The sequence below is a fragment of the Lotus japonicus genome, chromosome 3 (genome assembly GCF_012489685.1).
Source record: "Lotus japonicus ecotype B-129 chromosome 3, LjGifu_v1.2".
Lineage (NCBI taxonomy): Eukaryota > Viridiplantae > Streptophyta > Magnoliopsida > Fabales > Fabaceae > Lotus > Lotus japonicus.
Window position 1 is genome coordinate 5,228,989 of NC_080043.1, and position 22,019 is coordinate 5,251,007.

At 37.6% G+C, this 22,019-nt stretch overlaps 2 protein-coding genes across 3 annotated transcripts; one reads left to right on the forward strand and one right to left on the reverse strand.

The window, feature by feature from the left end:
• Window positions 1-5,667: 5,667 nt before the first annotated feature.
• On the forward strand, window positions 5,668-7,216 carry LOC130709511 (metalloendoproteinase 4-MMP-like). 2 transcript variants are annotated; one of them, XM_057558881.1, is made up of 2 exons: window positions 5,668-5,945; window positions 6,033-7,216. In XM_057558881.1, the coding sequence occupies exons 1-2, from the start codon at window positions 5,738-5,740 to the stop codon at window positions 6,863-6,865; spliced, it is 1,041 nt and encodes a 346-aa protein (XP_057414864.1). In that variant the 5' UTR covers window positions 5,668-5,737; the 3' UTR covers window positions 6,866-7,216. The 2 variants fall into 2 exon arrangements, with proteins under 2 accessions (XP_057414864.1, XP_057414863.1); XM_057558880.1 differs by having other exon boundaries at window positions 5,678-7,216.
• Window positions 7,217-9,719: 2,503 nt separating this feature from the next.
• On the reverse strand, window positions 9,720-11,160 carry LOC130749467 (uncharacterized). The gene is made up of 2 exons (XM_057602835.1): window positions 10,911-11,160; window positions 9,720-10,322 (listed from the first exon to the last, which is right to left on the reverse strand). Exons 1-2 carry the CDS (start codon window positions 11,006-11,008, stop codon window positions 10,061-10,063), a joined length of 360 nt encoding a protein of 119 aa, XP_057458818.1. The 5' UTR covers window positions 11,009-11,160; the 3' UTR covers window positions 9,720-10,060.
• Between the last annotated feature and the right edge of the window lie 10,859 nt (window positions 11,161-22,019).

Here is a 22,019-nt window from a genome sequence, read left to right on the forward strand (position 1 = left end):
AAAAAAAAAATATCTATCCATCTTCTATATATATTAGTAAAGCTCACTTGAGATAAGTATTAAGTACAAATACACGTGAGAACCTACATACATTAGTAAAAAAATTGGTGTTTTAATGAGATAGTTTAGTGAGTGAATGAACGGGTAGTGGAAACTTGTGCACTAATGATTTCAGCTTTAAACTTAATAAATATCAAATGCATAAGCAAAAGAGTAACATCCGTGCCAAAAGTGTAACATACCACAAAGTTATATCTGCAAATGGTTTTAGCACAGTACATTAAATTAAAATCAAATTTAATGTTAATTTTAAACTAATATCAATTTAGTCCATAAAAAAAACTATTAACAATAAAGCATACTTCCGCCAAAATTAATCTTGATATGCAATGGTCTTAGTTTGCTGTCCAATTTTTGCACGAATATATGTCTATTTTTCTTAAACTCACAAACTCTTAGAATTCCTTAACATAGTAACTCCGAAGAAAAACTAACATTAAATTAAAAATAGTGGCATGATGGCAATACCAGTGTCAAAAACTGAATAAAATTGTTAATGTCAGGAGGCTATTCAACTATCTACATTAAATAAATAAAAAATAGAATTTATTATATTGAACCATGCATCTATTATATCTCTATATAAACAAACCAAGGAAATCACTCACAAACTCAAATTATTCATATTTCTTAGACTTCAGCTGCTGGTGAGAAAAAAAATGACAATTGTCTCTAACTACTTCAACAAGTATGTTATTTTTAATTATTTTAGTTAATTTCAAAATTGCTTTTTTAAATTACTCATTCTTATTTCTTTATTGCAGGAGAAAGATCATCAACAACAACAAGAAACACACATTACTTAGTGATATATCCCCGTTGCAGATGATTGAAAAATAAAACTGTGAGTTTTACATATATGGTAATTTACTAAACAATTCTTCTCATTCAATTGAAATCATACAAATATATCATCATTTCTAAATTTATATGACACAAATCAGTAACAAAGTGTGAGCCACATAAATTTATATACTGCACTAGAAAGATAAGTGTAAAATGTTGTACTCACTATATTCTTGATAAGAAATAGGAATCTTTCACTCCTCAATATTGTCATATTATGGAAAAAAATAGCAACTTAATCATTCAAAGGGAACAAATGACGTCCATCCTGCAGTTAGATAGAATCTATTTTTATGTTCGTGAAAGAAATTTTAAAAGAACTTCTATGCCACCAGCAATGGTAAACAACCACATCAATCTTGACAAAAAAAAAATTAGCACAACTGATAACATCACTGCAACGACTAAATCAATATTAGAAAAAAAAAATAGTAGACTACCACGTTCATTTCAATACTAATCTAATTAAGTAATTAAATTTATTTTATATATAAAAAAAAACTACTCTCATTTTAATCTCAATAGAAATCTACCTATTTTTTCTTCCGATGAAGCTAAAAAAAAGAAATCTACCTGTTTGATCTTTTTTTCCCTTATTAGAGAAAGAAAGTGTGAGAATATCATAACTCAATTATATTTAATTATACATATATTCTAAATATTCTTCTAAATAATAGCTTTCTTACCTTTCTGCAAATTTAAATATTACAATTAAAAACGAACCCGTGCAACGCACGGGTTAAATTTCTAGTTGGTTGTAATTCATCAATTTTGCATGGTTAACACTTATTAGCAACGGTCATGGCCCACACAAACTTTTTTAATTTTCACGCTAAAAATGTCATATTCGGTCTATATGACCAACATTAATTAGCATGAATTTGTGCTGGTTATTGTTTCAAGTAAGTTGCAATGACTTAGGTAGCGTTTGGTAGACAGGTGGGAAGGGAACGGAACTGGACACATGGGTTCCGTTCTGTGTTTGTCATGTATTTAAGATGGAACGGAACAGGACAAAAGGCTCCAGGAACGGGACACTTTGGTTCCCTGAAAAAGGGTAGAATGGAAGGGAACGAAACACTCTCTTAAAACTTTTGCAAGTTCAAAAATACCCCTAATTTATATTTGAAATTTTATGTATCTAAACATTTTAAAATCACTTCTAAAATTGAAAGCACTTATTATATTTGTAGACAAAGTTAATGAAAATCTACTTTTTCAAAAAAAATCACTTAAAATAAAATCAATTATTTTTTCAAAAGTAAAATCACTTTTTATAAGCAATGATAAATGAGTCAATTAGAGTTCGTTTGATTCAACTTATTTTAGAAAAAATCACTTTTTAATCAAAAATCACTTTTAAAATAAAAAAAATCATTTTTTTAATTAAAATATCACTTTTTATGTTTGCTTCAGCTTCTGAAAATAGATTATTTGAAACAGTTACTTTACATTATCATGAAAATCTATGATGATAGATGAGAGGAGATAAAAAAAAGTGATTTTAATTAAAGTAGTCAAACACGAATCAACTTAATTAAAATAAAATCAATTATTATTTCAAAAGTAAAATCAGTTTTTGTAAGCAATGATAAACGAGCCAATTAGAATGTGTTTAATTCAACTTATTTTAGAAAAATCACTTTTTAATCAAAAAATCACTTTTGTTTTTGTTTCAGCTGAAGCTGAAAACAGATTATTTGAAACAGTTACTTTAATTTATAATGAAAATCTATGATGATAGATGAGGGAAGATGAAAAAAAGATGATTTTAATTATAGTAGTCAAACACGAATCAACTTATACTTTTCTCAAAATCTCTAAAAAAAATATACTTAAAAATCAATATTTTTTTAATCTAAACAAACACACTTAAAATAACTTAAATAAATAATTAGGTTTCTGCTTTTTTCAATAGCATACTGAAACAACTTAAACAATATATAAGTGATTATTTTAAAGAAATAAGTGATTATTTCATGAAGTAAACAATAACAAACGGTTTCTTTGCAAAATATTCAATTGAGTTCAATTTGTTTTCATCAATCAAATATTAAACATTCAGAGTTATATATGTAATTAAAATCATGATTTTGTTCTATTTACTTGGTGTTACCAAACACAACACACAGAACATTATTGTCCTGTTATATCCTGTTCTGTCCCGTTCCGTTCCGTTATATCCAGTTCTGTTTTCAATCAAATATTAAACATTCAGAGTTATATATGTAATTAAAATCATGATTTTGTTCTATTTACTTGGTGTTACCAAACACAACACACAGAACATTATTGTCCTGTTATATCCTGTTCTGTCCCGTTCCGTTATATCCAGTTCTGTTTCGTCACCAAACGCTACCTTAGAGTCCGTTGAACATGTGCTAACTATAGTGTTGGTCATGATTGACGCAAAATGTCAGTTTCAAGCTATTTATCTCTGCCTCGACTCTGACGTTCCATTTGTTGTAACATCAACTTTTTGCTTATTATATCGATGCTAATGAACGTTTTTCTTGCAGTGTAAGTGCCAATTAGTTGCAATATACTTTGCTAATTAATTTGCCACTGTTTCACAACTAATTATCCCATGTTTGATCAGTACTACACCACTTGTTTGCTAGTGTACGACTGTACGTATGCTATAATCTCGTTAATATATATAAACCTTGATTGTTCTTCAGTTGTAAAGGGTGTTGGCTTCGGTGGGTCATTGAAAAAATGAACCACGGTGGATCAATTAAAGCACAACCATTGGATATAATAGTTTAAAATTAAGTGATTGAGATTAATTGTGGTTGAAACCTAAATTTACTAAACTATCCTTTTCAATTTACCACCAACTCCCCACCGTCACACTTCCCCACTTCTGCCCCTCTCTCCCACCTCCGATCGGTCACCGCCATCGGGAGACCAGATATGCTCCTTCACAGATCCTTAACCACAGACACTTCCAGATCTGAGCTTTCTAATCACTTCTCTTCTTCACGAGTTTCAGTTCGTTAGATGTTCTATTTTTTTCCAAAAACTTTTCAATGCCCTGTACCATGAACTGCGAGGAAGTCCATCGCTATGAGGGAGATCAGGAAGTACCAGAATCCGAAAGCGTACATTCATCAAACTCTCCTAGATCTGATACGAATCTGGTGTGGATCTGAACAAAATTTCTTCCTAAGCATATTGCTGAATTGATTAGTTCTTCAAGTAATAGAAAGCGAGAATGAAACAAGTTCTGATTAAGGTGATTGTTGTGTGTATCTAGCAAACCAGTTTCAAGCAAAAGGACTAGAAAATTGTTAGATTACAAATAACAAATTCTGGGTCTTCCTCGAATTCCTAATAACGGGAGAAAGTAAATTCCTTTTGGAAATAAACAAAAATAAAATGCAAGCAAGAGGAAGGTGTGTAATAACATGATGAAGAGAAATTATGAGATCATTTTTGGATGTATTTGTTGAGGTAATGGACCAATTCCATCACTAGTCAGAGGGTATAAGCCTCTTCAGGCATTTTCGTTGACAGTGAAAGAGGAAAGATTGTAGGAGGTGGTGGAGGGGCGGAGGTCGTGGAGCGGCGGCTGGTGACAGCGACACATGTCGCCGGAGACAATCTAAGAGAGACTGTGAGAGTAGAGGAGAAGGAAGGGAGGTGAAAAGAATAAATGGGGATAATGGTACTTTAAATGGGAAACAGTACCTGCATCATGGTGGTTCAGTTTGAAACCGAACCACCGAAGACATCGTCGTTGTAAAGCCATAAAAGACAGTCTGTAGCATTCTTTATTTTATTTTAGTTTTCTAATGCCTTTGAGGCTTTGCGTAAACAATACGTTGAAAAGATCTCAAATAGAGAGAAGGAGAGACAAAGCCAACAACCAATAATGATATGGAGTGTAACTGCATGTACAGAGTATGAGTCTTTACCCTTCTTCAAGAGAAAACAACTGCAGACTTGTGTCTGTTATACCAGAATTGTCACTTTATCTTGATACAGTTACCTGCAAGATTGGGCCACTTCCCAGTCGTTCCCACTTGCTCCATTCAGAAAATTGCTTTGTTCTTTAAGTTACTTCAAACATATAAAGCGATATCGGAAGGTGACACTAATTTGTCAACAGGGGATAACATACCTTATTAGTCTAATTTGAATTTGTTGCAATCTTACCGCTAAAACAAAAGATAAAATATGAAAAATAAGCGACACACTAATTAATTACAAGTTTCGCAGAATCAGCACTCGTTACAACTCTTTAGACATGAGAAAGAGATAGAAAGGGATGAGTGGGAAAAGTGAAACAAAATGAACACTTTTTTTAACAAAAGGCGAGAAAACACTTTCAGACAATCAGCGGAGTGACAAACTGAGGAGATATAGAGACCCACTATTAAGTAAAAGCGTCACAGGACCTTCCTCCGAAAGATTGTCCACCAATTGTATGGTCTAAACTCTAAACCCTTGACTTATGGGGTAGAACCAAAAGGACGATGATTCATTCACACCACTTTCTCAGAAATCTCAATTTCACTCATTTTCTAATTACATTTCTTAATTTATACTATAATGAATGTAATATATGATGTGATGCAAATTGAGTGTACCTTTAAGCAATGTTTATTATTGTGTTAATGTTCTATGAATCATAACCCTTAAATACTCCCCAATTTATAGCATCAAGATCAATACGGACATTCATGTCATTATTTAACATGAAGCTTAGTCTTCTTCTCTCACACCATAATACTAATCATATGCAAATATTATCAAAATGGTTATAATCATTGTTTAATTAATTCTTGTTGACCCTTTATATATTTCTTTGCATCAAAGCTTCTTTATGCCTCCAAACTCACCCGCACCATCCATCATGTTCCATCATTTCCTCCTACACTCCTTCACACTCTTCTCCACCCTTCTCCTCATAATATCACATTCACACATTGTTTCAGAAACAACGCAACTCTCACCACCAGCAACCAAAATAAACATCACCAACCACAACCTCCGAAGCTTCAACAACGCTGCAAGAGGCACAAAAATCACAGGTATTTCACAGTTCAAAAGATACCTATCTCGCTTTGGGTACCTTCCAAGAAACCATCACAACAATTTTACAGATGAGTTTGATGCAGCGTTTGAATCAGCTCTCATCAGATACCAGCAAAAGCTTGGACTCCAAGTTACCGGGAAGCTCGATTCAAAAACCGTTTCGCAGATGATCACACCACGATGCGGTGTTCCAGACACAACAACAACAAGAACAACACACACTTCACATTCTCACCTCAACAACATCACGCAGCACTTCGTGTATTTCCCAGGGAAACCACGCTGGTCACGTGACAGGCCAATGAGACTCACCTACGCCTTCTCACGTGAGTACACGATACACACCTTGACCCACCACGAAATAAGGCGCGTGTTCAAACGCGCCTTTTCGAGGTGGGCTTTGGTTATACCGGTTAGTTTCGCGGAATCCGCGGACTATGATTTCGCGGATATCAGAATAGGCTTTTACTCCGGTGACCACGGTGATGGTGAGCCGTTCGACGGGGTGCTCGGCGTGCTGGCACACTCATTCTCCCCGGAAATCGGACGGCTCCACCTCGACGCGGCCGAGACATGGGCGGTGGATTTTGCCGCGATGAAGTCGCTGGTGGCGGTGGATTTGGAGTCAGTGGCGACGCATGAGATTGGGCATTTGCTGGGATTGTCACACAGTTCGGTGAAAGAGGCTGTCATGTATCCAAGCCTGAGGCCGAGAGATAAGAGAGCTGATTTGAACATTGATGATGTAAAAGGAGTGCAATCACTTTATGGGTTGAATCGTAATTTCAGATCTCAGTGGGCACTGGAATCTGTTATGTCCGTTAATCATGGTGTGAAGTTTGGTGGGAAAGCTTTCATGTTGGTTACAGCTTTGATTATTGTTACAAGTTCTATCATTCTTAGATTTCAGTGTTAATCGGGTATTTCCACAGCTGATAACCGACTCATTCATCGCCCGACTAGCAACGCACTAAGCAGTATGAGGCTGGTTAGTGAGTATATATAACTTGATCCTTTTTATTCTGGGTTCATGATGATTCTCTGTAGTCTATAGAGAGCTTCTTCAAATGAGAAATTCAAAGATGATGTGGGGTCGAGTGTGAGGAGATCATACGAAGACCCCTAACAAAGAATGTTGAATAGAATAGTAGTTGATATATGTATTCTATCAGATAGAAAATGATTGCTCTTGTTACTGTAATCTAATCATACAGAAATCAGAATATTAAGGAAGTTATTTCGGAATTTATTTACGGCTTAATTCTCATATGCATTAAATGAGCAATTGATATCATCATTTTAGGATTGTTAAGTGAAATTATGTAAGAACCACCTAAAAGGTGGCCCTTATAGCGATAACCAATCGCTATAAAGGTTTTTACAACTGAGACATCTCCAGCGGTTCAAAATCTCCATATAAGACTAAAATGAACCTGATTTCTAAGTAAAAAAACTTTTTGATCCCTCTAAATTTTCAAAATTTGGTTTTAATCTCCCAATATAATGCACACTACTTATCATGCCATCTAATTCCATGTGATGTGGCAAGTGAAGTAAATGTACCACGAAAGCAGTCACCGAACACTAAAATCAAATAGTTAGTCAGCCCTCATCAGACATGTAAGCAACTTAGATTATGTGAGGACTAAAATAAAAATTTCTTAAGTGAAATCGACTCAGCTGCATTTTTTATTCCGATAATAGATTAAATTCAACCGACAACATAGTTAAAGATAACAAAAACATATTTAATTAATCCCCGATAATTTACGGATATGGATGCATAGGTAAATATTTACAGTTTGAGTAGAGGGAATCTAATTTCTAGGGTGAATAAGTTTATGGACACTCTAAAATTTGGGCCCCTAAAATTTACAAAATCCATTTTAAGCTCATCAATGTCAAGTTACTCATCATATCATCTTCCATGTCGGCTTCCATACGACATGGCAAGCGAAGAAAGCATGTCACTTTAGCGCTCATTAGACACCAAATAGTAAGTTATTCCTTATTAGACATGTAAGCAACTCAGATTCCGGTGAGGATAAAATTAGGATTTTCAAAAGTTATAAACCCCTAAGTGCAACTTCTACTTGCCCTGATTAGAGACTATAATCAATGGAAGATGATATAGGTAGAGAGAAACCCCCACTATTTACCTTATTTATTTAGTGTACCATGTGATTTGGCAAAGTGATGTAAGTGTGCCACGTAAGTGATTCCCAAGCAGTAAATTAGTCATCATCAGACGCGTGAGTAACTTAGACTCCGGTGAGGACTAAAATAAAAGACTTCTAAAGTTACTTGGACCAAGATGCATTTTTTATTCCGATCATGGATTAAATTTGGCCGATGACATAGTTAAAGATAACCAAAACATATTTAATTAATCCACAGTAACTTATACGGATATGGATGTATAGTTAAATATTTAGAATTTGATTGGACGAAATTTGGCTAGATAAGTTTCTGGACACTCTAAAATTTACAAAAAATTCTATGGAGATGTCTATGGATATGGATGCATAATTAAATATTCCGAAGGTGAAACAGAGAAGATAAGAAGAGAAAACAGTAGTTTTGGTTTTTTTTTTGGTCAAAAGTAGTTTTGGTTTAAAATAGAGTTAAAGAGTTAACTTGATGGCTTCATCATCACGTTGAAAGCCCATCTCAAAAGGGATTTTGTTGGTTTCCAATAAATGGTCAAAACAGGGCACAGTGGAGTCTAGTGCCTTATCAACTTGTGTACTTTGGAGGTATGTCACGAGCTACGAGTCAAAACTGTACAAACTTGTAAGCAAATATCCACTTGATTTCGTGAAAAAAATGTATGGCTTAGAAACAACAACCATAATTGGAAAACCCGTTCAAATCACAAACACTTTCATGACACGTTTTTCTCCTTTGTTCCTAAAAATTAATAAATAAACTTTCTGTATACTACTACATTGTTATGGTAATAGAAAATTAGAAATACACAGCACTGTGTAGTTTTAAAAGAAAATATAAAAAATGGGAAAAATTTATGTGAGTTGGGTGGTGCAAATGCTCCACTTTGTAGTGAAGACTATTGATTTCTTTTGACTTAGACGATAATAATAGAGAGGGCCTAGCTAGCAATTAAAGGCCTTCAATGAATCTGCAAAAGTTAGCAGGTTTCAGGTACTATGAATTCTTCTCCCAAAAGGCAAGGCAGTGCATTCAATTTAGACTCAACTAAAGCAAATGAGAGGTTAAACTTCAAGTCAAACCTCTCACGAGCTCTCTCTTTCACACTTGTCCCTTATCCCATAGAACATGAAAAAAAAAAAGGACCCTAAAACTAATTTGTTTAATACTAATTGACCAAATTAATTACCATATATGAATATTGTTTAGGAACTAAATGTGATTGTATTTTGTGTCTAGTAAAATTTCAATTAACTCGGTAATTTTTCTTTTTCTCAAGAAGATCCTCTAATATGCTCCTACTTAAAAGTGGTTTCTACAGGTCTCCCAACATTCTACTCATGTCAATTCTATCAAACTTTTTTACAAAAAAATATTTTAAACGTTGAGTCTAAAATTTGGGTTATTATATAATATCATCTTTCTATCAATTCTGCTAACAAATCTGATGCTGATATCGATTCATGTACATGCATTTCACGCGGAGTTTAAAAGTTAGGATGGCATGAAGAATCTGCAGATTTGTATTTATAATTAAGTATGCACCTAATAATTAAATAGTTTAGTTGAAGAAAGTATCACAATTAGGAAAATGAAAAAGGTGGGGAACTTGAAGCCATAGATTATAGGTAACATCAAGTTACATAGTTCTTGTATTCACAACTTAAATGAAAAGGCCACTTAAAGCAAGAGAAGTACAAGGCTCGTAAACTTAGTATTAACGTTGGCAAAGCTACTACTACAAGAGCTCTCGTACACAAACCACTCAACAATGCAGCTCATTTTCAGACATCATGTCGAGTGTTAGAAAATGGTCTCTACTATTGAGTGAGTTGTTTACGTTTTCTTTCGCTACTATAAAGATAACACACTTCAAAACAAAATACACCTAGCTAGCTAGCTAATACTAACTAATGGCATGATGGGTTTTTTCCACTCTTTTTTAACACATGACATCCTTGAGAAGCTTGTACCTGCGTGTACTCCGGGGCGAAGGAGTTGGGCTCTTCCCCTTCTCTGAGACGTCATGCTGTTTGATTCTCTCACCGGCAAATTCAGAACGGTTAGTTATTCCAGTCACGGCGACGAGCACCGGTTTCTTGGAATTCGAGCCAACAACAACATTTGTTGAATTTTTCACCTCGCTTTGGCACCAATCGCACTGTCCTATCTCAGCTAATTCCCCATAGAAGTTACTGCAATACCTGAAATTAAAGATAAATTCTACTTTAATTAAGCACAATTCGATTTACCTCTAAGATAATAGCATCAAAATCACAATTAATAAAAAAAATTAAAACACGTTAAAAATTAAATTTATTATTAAAATAATAAATCGCGTAATTGATTAACATATATATGTAAACTTGTGACCCCGTAAGAATGAAGAACACACAAGTTTGAATCATAAGAAAAACATTTATTAGGAGAAACATGTAACTGTTTTCTAAAGAAGTAGCGACATTAATGAAAGATATGTAACATGAAATAATTGAATAATGTATATATAAAAGAAATTTTGGACTAACATTGTCTATATGCATGGCATGTGTTGTGTATATATGGATCATTGATCATAGCATGATAGGACACATACCTTGATGTTTTAATTAATGAGATGGGAATCACCGAAAGATGGATGGATGTAGTTATATGTATCCATCAATATTATTCTATTATGATAAAGGAAGATCGGTGATGATGTATGCATGTGTGTACATCATGTAAGATGTTATGCCAGAATGAATGATGATGATGATGATGATGATTAAGGAAAGCATATGTATACTTACGAGTGTTGGAATCGGTGGCGGCACTTATTGCAGCGGAAAAGTTTGTCAGGGAAACCAATATCGCCGCACATGCAGCAAACAGTTTGAAGATCCACCATAGCTAGCTTGAAATCAAGAGAGCAGTGAGATATGTGATGAATTGATTAGAAGATGGGAGTGAAACTTCGCCGCTTGGAGATGAAAGAAATTAAGAGAGAGAGGGGATGGGAGTGAGAGAGTTTATATATTGAGAGAAAAGAAAGGAAGAGTTGGTTTGAGTCGGTGTTAGGAAGCTGATATAATAATTATAATGATAATGTTTGTTTTGTCTTTACACTAAATTACAAAAGTGGATATATACGAAGGCAGACCACAGGTTGTAAGCAGTCGTTTTCAGTTAAGGCAGGCTGCCCAGAAGGAGAACCTTAAAAAAAGAAACACATGGGAAAAGACACTTGTGTCCCTTGGCTCGGCTTCCTTGATTATTATTATGTAGGAAATAATTGATGCATATCCAAATAATTCCAACTCCAGTTATAAAGGTAATTTTTTATATGATATAACATCTCCCCCGAAGATTTTAAGTTGAAATTTTAAAATAAGATCTGGATCTAATAACATCTTATTATTAGAGTTATCATACATGATATGAGATTTTAAAATTGATCAAATAGTTATTGTGATTGCTCACATACTGTTTGCATAAGATGTTTCTAGTTTACCAACAAGGTGTAGCACAACTGGTAGATAGTTGGACTCTTTAACCATCTAGTCCAGTATTTGATTCCTAGGCGGTGCGTATAGAGAAACATTTGTTGGGAGAGGTCTACTCACTTAACGTGATCTCAGAGTTTCGAAGGATTAGTCTCATTACTGTCGGTTGTGATAATACCTTGGGAAACCAAAAAAAGATGTTTTTAGTTCCAGAACTATTGAGCTAACTGAGTTGTTGGGTGTTAAGGTGATGGAGCACTCTCACAAGTATTTACCATTATTTGTAAATGGAAGACATAAATCTTTAATTTTACCAAGAAGAAGGTTTGGAAGAAACATAAAAGGGGGAAAGGAAATTCTTATCGTGTGCTGGGAGGCAAGTGCTTATTATAAAATAGCGGTGCGAGCTAGGGGTGTAAAAGGGACGAGTTTTGGTTAACTATAATCCGACCCTAAATATTGATCGGACCAATTCTTAGACCCTAACCCGTCCCTAGACCCGAAGCAACCCGACGATGTACGGGTCCAATTTAGAACAGGACCGGGTTGGCCCAAAGGACAATAAATCTAAGACTATTTGATACTAATTGTAAAATTTAAAGATAATTACTAAAAGAGTTATAAGTGAGAACTATTTTTTAGAAGAAAGAACTTGAAATGATTTAATTCTTGCATAATCTATTGCACTTGAGAGGTTTACATTTTGTCTAATTTTAACTATATGCACGTGTCACTCATTTTGTTTGATCTCTCTTCACTTGTCTCACATGTGCATAATGCACATGCATGATTTTCTCTTGTTAATTAGAGCATGAAAGTGTCCATCTCTTAACCAACGTTTATTTAATTCATAAGATACATATTAAACATTTTCATCTCATACACATCGTAAGATAAATTTGAGCACTATCTATCACATTTTAATCATTATAACAAATTAAAATTTTATAAAATATATATATATATATATGTGGGACGGGTCGGGTGGTCCGAGTGTCAACCCGAAGCCGAATAACTCAATGATCAACCCGAACCCGGTATCTTTTAAAACCCGACTCTAAAGACTTTGGCCGGGACGGGTTGGCGAGTATAGTCGGGTCTTGTACACCCCTAGTGCGAGCTATCCCGTCTTATGTCATGTTTTTCTTTGTAGCTTCGCCCTATCCTCAAATTGACGGGATGATCAGCAAATTTTATTGAAGTGGGGATGCACAGGTTGAAGTGGTCTAAGCTTTGTTCTTCGTAATTGAACGAGGGGCTTGACTTTCTTGACATAAGCGCCGACGATATGTGTGGCTTAGCATTTTCCAAATGGGGTTGATTTAAAAAAAAAAAGGTCCATTAGGTGGATTGGTGATGGATCTCAAGACAGATTTAAAAAGAAAAAAAAAATTGGATTCCCTCTAGTACTACCTACCAATCTGGTTGGTGCATGCTCCTCTTGTTCTCGGGTGGATGTTTGATTTGTTGCAAATTTAATTGATTTGATTCCCATCCATGGAGGTGTTGTCATCTATTTTTGCCAATCTATTGTGTAAAGTATTATGTCAATCGTTCTCTCTTTCCTTATGTTACAGAGGATGATGTCTTCTGACCATCTTGTTCGAACAGGCAATACGACTACCAGTACTAAATATGGTTATTCTTTCTTGGTTCAGCATCAGTCCTTGCAAGAGGTGTTCGCTTCCTCTAGCTCCTTACTATGTGTCGTTGGATCCGCATTTTGTTAAGCCTTTCCTTGTTGTGTCTGGTGCGATTACTAGTCGGTTGAATATAAACGCTTCTGAACATGATTCAGGTGTTGTGGGCATGGATTTTCTAGCTCGCAAAGATGAAGGTCTCTTCTTGTTGCAGGTTGTGGTTCTATTACTCAGGCTCCAGAGGCTCGAGAAGAAGCACAACCTATAAGAGATTTCAATTTGTGTAAGATTGGAAGAGTATGGAAATAATTTTGGTTCCCTTCATTGATCAATAGCAAGAGTATATATACAGGTAAAGTCAACCTAGGAATAAATACAATTACAAGAGATTAGGCATAATTACAGAAAGAATATTTCCTATTCTATCACACCCCCACAGTCGAAGCGGGAGGTTCACTGACGCTGAGACTGGACCGAAAATCTTCAAAGAGAACTCGAGGGAGGCCTTTGGTGAAGATGTCTGCAATCTGGTGACGAGAAGGAACATGAATAATGCGTGCCTGACCACGGGCGACCTTCTCTCGAACAAAGTGAATATCCATCTCAATGTGTTTAGTGCGCTGATGCTGGACAGGATTGCCGGATAAGTAGATGGCACTAACATTATCACAGTAGACTAAAGTAGCCTGAGAAAGAGGAAAGTGAAGCTCCAAAAGCAGGTTGCGTAGCCAACATGATTCGAAACCACATTAGCAACGCCTCGATACTCAGCCTCAGCACTGGACCGGGAAAGCGTAGGTTGTCGCTTGGACGACCAGGAAATGAGATTGTCGCCGAGAAAGACACAGTAACCAGAAGTAGACTGACGGGTGTCGGGACAACCACCCCAATCTGCATCAGTGTAGGAAATAAGCTTCTCGATAGGAGAAGGATAGAGATGCAAGCCAAACTGTAAGGTGCCCTGAACATAGCGTAGGATGCGCTTCAGCGCAAACATATGCTCTGTGCGGGGGGCATGCATGTGAAGACACACCTGCTGAACGGCATAAGAGATGTCAGGACGGGTGAATGTAAGATACTGCAAAGCCCCAGCAAGACTCCGATATAAGGTAGGATCATCACACGGAGTACCAGCAGAAGTGCCGAGTTTCTGCTTGGTGTCAACTGGAGTGACAGAAGGATTGCACGTTGCCATACCGGCGCGAGCAATAATGTCACGTGCGTATGTACTCTGACTGAGAAAAAGTCCACCTGCATGTTTGGTGACAGCAATGCCCAGAAAATAGCTCAACGGTCCCAAATCCTTCATAGCAAACTCAGAGGCAAGAAGGGCCATGATAGATCTACGAAGGTCATGAGAGGAGCTGATAAGGATGATGTCATCAACATAAAGCAGGAGGTAAGCCATGTCAGAGCCTCGTCGGTAAATGAAAAGAGAGTGATCAGATGTGCTATGCTGAAACCCAATGGTGGAGACATAGTCTGCAAAACGCTGGTACCAGGCACGAGGCGCTTGCTTCAAGCCATAGAGAGATTTCCGCAAGCGACACACATAATCAGGATGAGTACGGTCACGGAAACCCAGGGGCTGATGCATGTAGACTGTCTCATGCAGATCACCATGGAGGAATGCATTCTGAACATCTAACTGGTGAATAGGCCAAGACCTGGAGAGGGAAATGGTGAGAACTGTGCGAATGGTCGAAGGTTTCACCACAGGACTAAAGGTCTCATCACAATCAACTCCTGCAATCTGGGACCTGCCATCACCTACAAGACGAGCTTTGTAACGCTCAAAACAACCATTAGCTTTCGTCTTATGACGAAAAATCCACATGCAGCGAATGATATTGACATCACTAGGACGAGGAACCAAATCCCACGTTTCATTTCTAATTAAAGCATCAAATTCAGACTGCATTGCGGATTTCCAATTTGGGTCTGAAAGAGCTAGTTTTGGGTTTCTGGGAAGAGGTGATATGGTGGGATCATCAATGGTTACAGAAAGGTTGAAGAACTTTCGGGGTTTGTAGATACCACGCATGCTGCGAGTGGCCATGGTACGGATAGGAGGTACAGGCTGAGGCGGCGAAGGAGGTGAGGGGGAAGGTGGTAGTGAGTCAGAGGAGGAGGAAGAGGGCGTAGGGAGTTGTGGTGAAGGCACAACAGGAGGCACTATAGGAGTAGGGGTAGGGTCAGGTATGATGGATGGACTAGTCCACTGGTGGATGAGAGAGGGATGTATAGGATCGGAGAAACAGTCATATGTGGAGATAGGAGGGGTAGTCATGGTGGCAAAGGGAAACTTAGTCTCATCAAAAATGACATGTCGGGAAATAAAGATCTTTCTGTGGGACAAATCAAAACACTTATAACCTCTGTGATGAAGTGGGTACCCGAGGAAGACACACGGGGAGGAGCGTGGTTGTAATTTGTTAATGGTGGTGGAGGGAACCAAAGGGTAACAAAGACAACCAAAGACGCGAAGATGTGTGTAAGACGGATCACGACGATACAGAAGTTGAGTGGGAGAGAGATTAGACATAGCTTGTCGGGGAATGATATTAAGTAGATATGTAGCCATTTGAAGAGCATGATGCCAAAAGGACGGAGGAACAGAAGCATGAGCGAGAAGAGTGCGAATCATGTTGTTAATGGTGCGTATTTTGCGCTCCGCCTTGCCATTTTGAGATGATGTATTTGGGCAGGAGAAGCGAAAAAGAAGACCATTAGCAGCACAAAAGTCATGAAAAGATTTGTTGTCAAATTCTCGCCCATTATCACATTGAAGACATTTTACTATTTGGGAAAAATGCGTGCGGATTTGATTGGATAGAGTAGTGAACATTTCAAAAACTTGAGATTTATGACTTAAAGGAAACGTCCACAAGAAATCAGTAAAATCATCTAAGAATAATACATAATAACGATGACCAGCAGAAGATAAAACAGGTGAAGTCCACAAATCACTGTGTAAAATGTCAAAAGGCATCACAGTTACATTATTGGAAGAAACAAAGGGCAACCGAATATGTTTGCCCAACACACAAGACTGACAAACGATGCTAGAATTCAAATGCTCATAATGAATGAACTTATTACTACGAAGAGACTGCAAAGCAGATAGACTGGGATGACCAAGTCGGCTGTGCCAGAGACTCTGAGCTAGACCAGCAAATGGAAAGGATGGAGTGACTGGATATAGATCGCCAGGACTATTACATCTCATGAGTGGAATCCCCGTCTGAAAATCATGAACCGAGAAGCCATAAGGGTCAAAACAAACAGAAACATTGTTATCAGTGGTGAGTTGTCGCACAGAAATCAAGTTTTTAACAATATTAGGAGTGTGCAAGACATGGAAAAGGGTCAAGGGCTTGTGTTTATGGGAGGTGGGGAGGGTTGTATGTCCAGAACCCTGAATTGGAATACCCTGTCCGCTACCAACATACAGTTTCTGATTAAGATGACTCAAATTAGAATAAGACGTGAGATTACCTGGTGATGCTGCCACATGAGATGATGCTCCAGTGTCCATGTACCAGGTGCTGTCCGGAGGAGCAAGTGTCATGGTGTGCAAGGCAGTGGCAATGTCAGTCGGCACGGGTGAGGCTGAAGCCGCATAAGCCTGAGGACGCTGGCCCAGAATGCCAGGCTGCTGAGGAGGAGCAGACGGACGGGTCCACTGGGACGTAGGGTATGGGCACGGAGGCATGGCCCATGGAGGTGGGGCCCATCCCCAATGCTGGTACGGAAAGTACTGAGGCCGAGGAGGCATCGGAGGAGAGGAGCCCTGAGAGGTGCCACTGTGGGAGCCACCACCGTTGCCACGATTCCCACCACGACCCTTAGAGTTGTGGGATCGAGAACGGTTAGAGGACCGACGATCGGAACAATGAGAAGAGGCATCAGAAGGACGCGGCTGAGTAGCAACATATGCAGTTGGAGGTTCAGTAGGTGTCATCTTAGCCATGCCGGCTTCCTCCAAGGTAAGCATGGAGCGAGCCTGATGAAAGGACGGGAGCGGATTGCTCTGACGAATCAAAGTAGCAACACCCTTATAAGCGTCAGAGAGGCCGGAGATGAGCTGCAAAACTAGACGGTGATTGTTCACAGGAGCACCGACATCACGGAGCTGGTCAGAAAGCGTCTTCAGACGCTGACAGTAAGAGGTGATAGTCGGAAATGCCTCCATGCGGACATTAGAGAACTCCTGCTCTAGAGTGACGGCACGAGCGTTCTGATTATCCCAGAAAAGATCAGCCAAACGAGTCCAAGCAGTGAGAGCGGTGGAGTCAGGCTCCATGATGGTAGTCATCAGGTCAATGGAGATGGTGGCATAAATCCACTGAAGGACAGTGGAATCCAAAGTGATCCACAGCTCGTAGGTAGGGTCAGTGACAGGCGGAGGAGGCTTGTCCGCATTAGGGACAATGTGGTGCAAAACCCGGTGAGAACGGGCATGGATGCGGAAAAGCTCCGCCCAGGTGCCATAGCGATCAGTCTCCACGTCAAGCATAATAGGAATGTGATTCCTAATGTTCGTAACAGCAAGCGCCGGGTGGAAATCAGGTTTAGCCGGCGGAGCAGGAGGGGCCACGGTGGTGACTGCCGGAGAACTGGTGGCGGGCACAGAGGTGCTGTCCGAGGAGGCTTGAGAAGACATGAATGCGAGATATCGGGCCCAGAGGAAAGAACAATAGGTTTTCTGTTTTTTTTTTTTTGTCTCTTTTTTTTTTTTTAATAAGCTTCTGGTTGAACCGGTCGAGTGGAGCCGGCCGGTCTGGTTGAACCGAGAAAGGTGGACCCAGTCAAGAGAAAACGGGTCACGGGCAAGCCAAACGGATCCGTTTGGCTGGAGACGGATCAACACGGATCCGCGGCAGAGGAGGAGATCCCGGGCGGCACGGCGAGAGCGGCGGCGATGCGTGGTGGCGGCCCGGCCAAGGAGGAGCGCCGACGGTGCGAGAGGGCCGTGAAGGAAGCGCGGCTGAGGCTCGCGGTTGGGAAGGACGGACGCGACCGGTTCTGGGCAGAAACGGGTCGGGGACGCTCAGAGAGGAGGCACGCGACGGTGCGGCGTGAGGCGGCGCGACGGAGGGCGCCGGTGTTGAGGCCAGTGGCGGCGGGCAGCGTGAAACGTGGCCGGCGGCGGGCTCAAGAGCCAAACAGAGAGGCGGAAGGAAAGGAAAAAAAAAGTAATAATAATGAAAAGAAAAATTAGGTCAGAAAAGGGATCTGAACCTGCTCAATGATACCATGTAAGATTGGAAGAGTATGGAAATAATTTTGGTGCCCTTCATTGATCAATAGCAAGAGTATATATACAGGTAAAGTCAACCTAGGAATAAATACAATTACAAGAGATTAGACATAATTACAGGAAGAATATTTCCTATTCTATCAATTTGATCTTGTATATGTCAAGGATTTGAAAGATATTTAACCCGAAAATGTATGGTTTCAAAAGGGTTAATGCCGAATTAGTCCCTGATTTTGTTTGCGAGTTTATTTTAGTCTTTCGGTAGCAAAATAATGTTTATTGGCGGTAAAAAAAACCAGTTATTCTAAAAATTACCGCTACTTTGTGTGATTTTGCTTCGCATTTTTTTCCGACCTAATTGAGTCTCTTTACCTTTGAAAATAAGTAAATTTGGTCTCTCTCAATTCTCATATGTACAAAGTCATTAACTCCTTTTTTAAAAAAATATTTTAGAGTTTATGATGGATTTGATTTACAATTTTAAATGTTTAAATTTACTAAAATTTGTGATAAAAATTGTAAGATTATGAGATTATGAGATTAAGGCTTACAGAGGTGGAAAATTAGGAATTTTTTAATTGAAATTTAGCATTTTGATCTATGAGCTTTGACAATTACAATAATTAAATTGATCCAATTTTATGAATATTGTTCTTAAAAATTTGGAATTTGAGGATAACGATAGATGAATTTGATTTGCAACAATTAAAAAATTGAGGGATTCAATCTACTCAAAAATGTATTAGGGGACTAACATTTAGGGATGACAATGGGTAAAGTCTAGGTATGATATTATAGTACTCATTCTCATACTCGCGTTTTTAAAAATTATCCGTACTCGTCCTCATACCCACGTGGGTAGCAATTTAGATTTTCATCCTGTATCCTTAGAGTACCTATATGCATGTACCCATACCCACTCCTCATGACAAATTATCATGTGAAAAATATGGGTTTTATTTTTTTGGCATGATGTCAAATTGAGTGTATTTTCGTTCTACTATTTTTATTTGGTTGCATGAGAAAAACGAGTGTATTATAATCGCAAATCTATTTTTATTTTCGTTCTACTATTTTTATTTAGTTGCATGACAAAAACGAGTCTATTTTTATCACCCAACATGCTATTTATATATTTCGTCTTCTTCAGATTCTCAAATCAATGGAATCAAGGATGTCGATCCTTGCCACCTGTGGTTTAAATATGTTAACCCATAATAGTTAATTAGTAGTATTGTAATATGAAAATATAAGAATCCATCTTACATTTGGAGAAATTTTTAATTTAAATGGATTTGGATGTTGGACTGGCTTTACCGATAGCTAAGTCTAGCCCTACATCGATCAGTTCAAAAGAATCATTAACTTCTCGTATGAACAGTCTCAACTCAACTAAAGGCCTAATAATGATAGCGTCTACCTGAGATTAGTGGGAATGTGTCTTCATTTCGTTGAAGTCGATTTATTATGCCAAAGAAGGATGAGACGCATAATCATCAGAGACTAATTGGGGAGAGGGAACTAAAGTGGCTTTATTGTGTAAATAATGCCTTGGTTTATAAGAGACAACGTAGAAAATGTAGAGTGTATATGCTCACTTATATTATGATGAATTCGGGTTAGAGTCATGTTGCAACGTGGGGTTCATAACATGTATATCTCAAATAGCTCTATCTCGACCTCTTAGGGTTCACAATGTGAGCCCACTATGGAGTTTGGTAAAAGGCTTCTCAGGTCCTCAAGGAAGTAGGAGTCCTCAAGGTAGTGGTGAAATGACAATGACAATGATGGGAGAGGAGTCTGGTAGTGGGGAAGACAGTCGTTCAACGGGTGATACATCAAGGTTTTTGCTACAAGGCCAAATAAGAGAACTTCAAAGAGGTGGATTGGATCTGGTTCACGACACTACCATCCAAACTCATTTACCCCATTTCCCTTAGCAACTTGCATAAGGAAAGCAAGTTCTTCTTCAACACATCCACGTGAGTAAGCTGTGTTTTTAAAGTTTAATTATGGGTTAATGGTAAAATTAGTCATTGAGTTTGTAAGCAAGTTTGATTTTAGTGGCAGTAATTTTTTACAATTTGAATGTTTGTGGCAGTAATTTTTATAATTATTGGCGGTTTTTAACCGTCACTAAACGTTATTTTTCCTCAGAGTGACTAAAATCAAACTCACTTACAAACTCAGGGACTAATTTAACCATTAACCCTTTAATTACAATCTAAATGTTTGTTTGTTTGATTTTTAATTTTATTTTTTCTATTTCCATCTTATTTTCATTGTTTTATATTTCTATAGTGTTCATATACGTTAGAAACATAAGACAAAGTCGTGATGATTTTATAACAAAAACTGAAAAAATGGAAATAGAGAACAAAATTTAAAACGAAAAAGGACCTAAATTTCATGTCTTTGTACGGAGCTGTACAGATAATTAATTCCTTTTGAAAACTTAAGAAGAACCAAAGCAAATTGAGCTGTTGATTGCTTCAATAAATTAACCATGGATATAACCTCTATTATATACACCCTCCGGTCACTATTATAAGCAAAAGTTAGCTTTGTAGGTTCAATCAATAAATGATATATGTGACCATTTTAATGACTACATACATCATTTATTGAATGGATCTAAAATACTAACTTTTGTTTATAATAGTAACCGGAGGGTGTATTGCTTAGTTAATTCAAAGTCGAACCTGTAGAGGAAAGTCACTTTAACTCTTCCATTATCACTAATGTGATCTCCGAGTCTAAAAAAAATTAATCTGGACCTATCTGACGATTGATTGTGAGAATAGGTTAGTAAAAAAAACTCTTTCATTATCACAATATAGGCTATTTTCAATTCAAATGGGCAACTCAGCCTTTATCACGATTAATCAACTTAACTCCTTCACTTTTCTTTTATTAATTTTTTTTGTCATTCGTCAGTTTTGGATTAATAGGAATAGGTTGAATTTGTTATTTCCAACTTGGAAGCAGTGGGGTTTGATAGTGTGATCACACAAAACAATTGGCTCAATGAAGAGATGAAGTTGATAGATGTAGGTGGGGTTGGGGAATGGATTTTGTTCTCAAAATATTATGTGCGCAAACTAACCTGATTATCATTGTTATAACGAACTAAGCCATAATAATCATTTTCATTTCTTAAAACATGTCAACTATACCTTAAAAAATTGGTTAATTTGACACAAAAAAGGTGACTATCCAAAATGATAATGATGATAGGTTAATGAGGTGGCAGGGCTTCACAACATTATTGATTGGTAGTGAAAAAAACTGGATAGATCTTGTAGCTCTACGTCTTTGCCTAATTGGTGAACAACAGTTGAACAAATTCAATTGAAATAGGAATTAGATGCAAAGACATACCCTTTCATTTATAAATTTCTTATTTATTTCTCTGGCAATTTTCTATATTAAAAGCTTAAATAATGGTGTGAAAAACTAACACACAGCTATGCACACTGATTGATTAGGGCGCCCTGAAAATATGGTTGGGTT

Excerpts from the sequence above, each read along its gene's own strand:
- LOC130709511 (XM_057558880.1), top strand. The coding sequence starts at position 5,738 with ATGCCTCCAAACTCACCCGCACCATCCATCATGTTCCATCATTTCCTC.
- LOC130749467 (XM_057602835.1), bottom strand. The coding sequence starts at position 11,008 with ATGGTGGATCTTCAAACTGTTTGCTGCATGTGCGGCGATATTGGTTTC. Across the intron at positions 10,323-10,910 it reads CGCCACCGATTCCAACACTC|GTATTGCAGTAACTTCTATG; the intron begins GTAAGTATACAT and ends CTTTAATTTCAG.